The 5,384-nt window shown below is 57.6% G+C and overlaps 1 protein-coding gene across 1 annotated transcript; it reads right to left on the bottom strand.

Moving 5' to 3' along the window:
* Window positions 1-293: 293 nt before the first annotated feature.
* On the bottom strand, window positions 294-1,762 carry LOC135362879 (interferon lambda-4-like). The gene is made up of 5 exons (XM_064581619.1): window positions 1,595-1,762; window positions 1,078-1,149; window positions 826-969; window positions 551-625; window positions 294-392 (listed from the first exon to the last, which is right to left on the bottom strand). The coding sequence occupies exons 1-5, from the start codon at window positions 1,760-1,762 to the stop codon at window positions 294-296; spliced, it is 558 nt and encodes a 185-aa protein (XP_064437689.1).
* Between the last annotated feature and the right edge of the window lie 3,622 nt (window positions 1,763-5,384).

Here is a 5,384-nt window from a genome sequence, read left to right as displayed (position 1 = left end):
TGTCAGTGGCCAAAGTGGACCAAGGTTTGAAGTTTTTTCCTGAGCAACCTTGGCAACGCGTCCCACGGAAATATCGCTGCATTCAGGGAACTCGGTCTGGTCTTGGGGAAAGCGCCAGCGCCTCCGGCCCTCAGTGCAGGTGGGTGGAGGTCCGGCCAACGCAGGCTGAGAGTCCCCCGAGCCTCAGCGCCCACTGGCTGAGACACCCGCCTGCTCCAATGCGCCAGCAGAAGGCAGCCCCCGCAGCCGCCCGCCTGCAGAGCTGCGGGTCCCAGGCGCAGCCGCGGCGGGGATCAGAGACAAGGCCCCGAGTTCGCCACCAGCTTCAGGTCCCACGTGAGCAGGCGCAGGAGGTTGAAGATGACGCTGGCTTCGTGGCACCGACGCGAGTCCTGGAACCCGGGACCCCGGGAAGGAGGCGGAGCCGGGTTGAGCCAGGAATTCCCTTCGGGACAAAGTCCCCTCCAGTCGCTCACTGGGAGCTCCCATCCCGTGTCAACCTCACAGGTCCCCCCTGCGGTCTAACCGCCCCACCGCCCGCGCCACTCACAGCTCTCCGTGTTTGGGGACGCCTCCTCGGTGGCCGCAGGGACTTCCTCCACGAGCCTGGCCGCACCAGCTCGAGCTGCAGGGGGAACACGAGGGACATGGCGACGGCGAAGAACCGAGTGTCCCGGGGACTCTGCCCGTCACCCTCCCGGCCGCAGACCAAAGCCCGGACTGGGAGACCCCGAGACCACGCGAACCGTGGCTGCGGAACAGCTCGGCCAAGCGGGTGGGCCCGGGCTGGAGGCCCGAGGGGCCGGGGGCGCGGGCGGCACTCACGCAGGCCCCCACGTCCCGCCGCGCGGCCGCCAGCAGCTCCAGGGTCGGGCCGGTGCCGGGGAACCGCTCGGGGCTCTGCAGGCGCCTCAGCACCGCCTGGGCGTCCGCCAGGCCCCGGACCACGAGGCGGAGGCGCGCGCACGACTGCGGGGGGAGCCGGCGGCAGTTAGAGAGGCCGCGCCCCCGGCCCGCGCCGTCCCCCGCCGCCCGGGCCCCTCCTCCCCTCCCGCCCCGACGGCTCGGCCGCCTCACCCAGGGCCGCGGAGGATCCCTCCTCGGGCGGAAGGAGCAGTTGCGCGGCCTCCAGCTCAGCGTCTCCTCCTCCTGCGGGACGAGGGCCGGGGTGAGGCTGGGCCTCCTCGCCACGCCCCCGAAGCGCTGCGACGGCGGGGATTCCTGCACGTGGGACGCGCCTGGCCGCGACCGTGGTGCGGCCTGTGCACGGAACCCCGCAGCTCTCCGAAGGCGCGAACGGTGGCAGAAGGCACCCCGCCGGCCCCTTGCGCGGACGTGGAACCGAGCCCGCCTGCAGGGGGCGCCCTGGGGGGGGGCGACTGCACAGAGGCGGGGCCGGGGCTCAGCGCCCCCCTCCCCTCCCCTCCCCTCGGCGGCCCGCAAGAGCTGGTGCGCAGAATTCTGCCGGCGATCCGAGCCGCCCTGCCGGGCGCTAGGGCGCAAGGGCCGTCGCAGACGGGGACCGGCGCCTGGGACCCGGCCGGCCCTCGGGCTCGGGGCGGGGGGCGGGGGGGGAGGTCTGGGCATCACTCACGTAGCGGTCCCTCAGCGCCTTGACGGCCGCCAGCGCCCTGGGGTCCAGCGAGCGGTAGTGTGACAGGAGGCAGCGCCGGGGCGTCGCCACGCCAGGGTCCGCCGCCTCGCCCGCCGTCAGCAAGACCCACAGCGCCACGGCCGCCGCGGCTGCGCCCCTCGGGCCCATCTCTGCTCGTGCGGAAGGCGCGGGACGGCGGGCGAGAGGCCCAGCGCCGGCCTCTGCAGGGCCTCGCACAGGGGCTGATGCTCGGAGCGCCGGCGGCTGGCGGCGGCGGCGGCGGCGGCGGGAGACAGGAGGAGCCCGCAGACCCCCTCCGGCCGTCGGCGTCTGTGCGCTCCCTGCTCCCCTGCCGAGTGCCCTCGGTGCCTCCCTGGGGCGGCAGCGGGCCCTGCCTCCCGCTGGCCCCGGCGTGGTGCCCACCTCGGACAGCGGTGCCTGCGCCCTCCATGGCGGCTTTATGTGAGCGGCGGGGACCCGGTGAGCCACCGGGCTTTCCCTCGCGGTCCCGCTCAGCTTTCCGAACGTCAGCGCTGGCCGCGGGCCGGGAGGGATGCTCGCCAGCGGGTGAGGACTTTACCCGCGCGCGGGACCGTGCCAGCCATGACTCTGCCCCGACCCTCTCTCCTGAACCCGCTGCCCGTGTCTGTTTGCTGGACAGCTGTTTGTCTCTTCCGCCTGTCTTGTCTTTCTTCTGCACTCTAGGAATGAACTGAAAACACACCACTTCCTTCCCTTCTGAGCCCGCATACAAGTGCCTGCCCTCCGGGAGTTCCCACTGTGGGTATCTAGTGCCCCGTAGGCAGGCTCTTCCTATCCTTACATTCCTGTCTTTCTCGTTTTATCCTTCTCTCTCACCCTGAAAACTACGCCCTGGGTTCTGTCTGGCTTTTCCTCATTCAGGTCTTCCTGAGTCGGCTATTAAATGATATCTATTCCTTTACCGATTATAAATGTGCGTGTGCTGTTGAAAAGCGGAGTGTCAGACATGAGTTTTTCAATCATGGTTAATAATCATCATGGCCGAATCGCACTGAACACTTCCCATCCGCGAAGCCCCACTTTAAGTTCTTCTCTTGTACTTAACTGCTTTATTCTCCTCAGCAGCATGGCCACATAGGTCCTCTTCTTAGCTGACATTTTGTCAATGAGGAAACTGGGATACAGAGAGGCTAGGAGTCCTGCCTGAGCTCACACAGCTCCTAGATGTGGCTTTGGGACCGTCTGGGTTACTGTGGTGGTGCTTTATTGTCTCTCATCTATGGAGACTAATCTGCCCACGTACAGAATCGCTGAGGTATGTTCTGGGCAAGTTCAACCAAGCTTCCTCCATGAGACCACCTCTAACTAATGATAAGTAAATTCATTAATAAATATTGATAATTACAGGCAAGTCGTGACTTTTTCAGATGGAGGTCTTCCTCAGCATTATGAGAGAATTATTTTGTTTTTTCAGTGTAGGTCTTCTTATTCAAAGGCATAGAGGTTTTTTGTTTTGCTTTTTTTTTTTTTTTTAGAGAGAGCGCACTCGAACACTGTCTGTGGTGGGGGCAGAGGGAGAGAGAGAGAGAGGGAGAAAATCTCAAGCAGACTCAGGGCTGAGTGCAGAGACCAACTCAGGGCTTGATCTCATGACCCTGAGATCATGGCCTGAGCAGAATTCAAGAGGGAGATGCTTAACTGACAGGCGCCCCAAAGGCACAGAAGTTTTAAGAAACATCACAATGGTTGAAATGGAAGAACTCCAAAAAATCATGAGGGAAATTCTATGGAAACAGTAGAAAGGATCCCCCAAAGTGTCCATGCAGCATACTTTCTAAGCTTCCATTACCTCTCCCCCCCACCCATCCCAGCATCCCCCACTTCAGTTGGAGATTCAGATGGTTTTGGAAAGGTGACTTGCCCCCCTGCCCCAATCTCTGTAATGGGGTATGTGACCGGGTTGCAGCCATTTGCCTCAGTTGTCCCCATGGCTCCAGTGATTGGGTTTGTTATGGACATGCAACCTAAGCCAGTCCAGTCAGAATAAATCTCAGTCCTGGACATCTTGGGGAAAGAAGCTGTATTCGGCCTAGTGAAGAAGAAGAAGTATAAAGCCAGGCAAGCTGCTAGCACCCATCTAGAAATTTGTAAGTGTAAACAGCCTTCCCACCTGTGGAAGGGAGACCCAAAAGATAAAACAAAATTGGGAGGCTCGTGATGTCCTACAGGATCAACCCTCACCTAAAGCCTCACCTAAATTCTGGAGTTCTAGTTTTAGAAGTCCATAAATTGTCCATTGTTCAAGCTGGCTTGAGTTAGGGTTTTGGTTATTGGCCATGAAACGTGTCCTTAACTGATAGACACTTTGGGGCTGAAATGCAAGCACATGTCTTCAAAGGCTGAAGAACTACAAGTAAAGTTGGTAATGGCAGGAAGAGTGGAGTGCTGTGGAACTGGGCACAGAGATGCAGCAGGTGAAGATTCTCGACAATCGGTAATTCAGCTCTGAGCCCCGCAATGCAGGCTATTGCGCTTGAATGATGTACAGTAAAAAGTACATTTAATACTGTTGAATGTTTGTCCCCTCAAAATGTAGATGTCGAAATCCTAATCAACAAAGATGATGGTATTTGTTGGTGGCCCCTTTGGGAGGTGAGGAAGTCATGAATGGGGTTAGTCCTCTTATGAAAGAGATCCCACAGAGTTCCCAAGCTCCCTTCCACCAGGTGAGAACTTGGCCTCCTGGAGGAGGGCCTTCACCTGACCTGGCAGGCACCTGATCTTGGACCTCCCAGCTTCCAGCACTATGAGAAATAAATTCTGTTGTTTACAAGCCACCCAGTCTATGGTATTTTGCTAAAGCAGCCCAGTGGACTAAGACAAATACCAACCTAATAGGAAGGTTTTTAAATTTAATTTCATTTTATTTACTTGAGAGAGAGAGAGAGAGAGACCGAGAGCACCTAAGCAGGGAGGAGGGGCAGAGGGAGAGGGAGAAGCAGACTCGATCCCAGGACCTGGAGATCATGACCTGAGTGGAAGGCAGACGCTTAATCAACTGAGCCACCCAGGAGTCCCTAATGGAAAGGTTTCTTGGGACCCACTCTTTGAGACTGCTATTTCATTACAAAAGGTGCACATACATACACACACTGTATACGAGTAAAACTGAGGATCTCTTAATAAGATGGGCAAATTTTATCAATGTCAATTGCCTGGTTGTGATATTATACTATTATTTTGTAAGATGTAATCTTTGGGGGAAACTGGATAAAGAGTGCACAGGATCTCTCTGTATTACTATTATTTTTAAAAGATTTTATTTATTTATTTATTTGTCAGTGAGAGAGAGCGCCCACAAGCAGGGGGAGCGGCAGGCAGAGGGAGAGGGAGAAGCAGGCTCCAGATGAGCAAGGAGCCCAAGGCGGGACTCGATCCCACAACCCTGGGATCATGACCTGAGCTGAAGGCAGACGCTTAATTGACTGAGCCACCCAGGTGTCCCTCTCTGTATTATTTCTTTCAATAGCATGCAAAGCTACAATGATCTCAATAAAAATTCCAGTGAACATAATTCATGAAAAAAAAAAAAAGAAATATACAGATAGTTGGTGACCTACCCAGATGTGTAATCTGGGCCAAAGTGGGCAGGTTAAGGGAACCAGCAAGGGATGGCGTTGTACCCAGAGGCTAGCAACGTGGACAGCTGGTGCCATCATAGAGAGATGAGGCTGTAGACAGTGGAACAGGAACACAGCCACTGTCAGACCTCAGCCCTACAGGGAGGGAACAAGGAGGACAGAGAATA

This window comes from Mirounga angustirostris, unplaced genomic scaffold (genome assembly GCF_029215605.1).
Source record: "Mirounga angustirostris isolate CCGP_5_RB_7025 unplaced genomic scaffold, mMirAng1.0.hap1 SCAF_16, whole genome shotgun sequence".
In the NCBI taxonomy this organism is placed as follows: domain Eukaryota; kingdom Metazoa; phylum Chordata; class Mammalia; order Carnivora; family Phocidae; genus Mirounga; species Mirounga angustirostris.
Note: the sequence above shows the minus strand (reverse complement) of the source record. Positions and strands in the feature narration are given on the sequence as shown.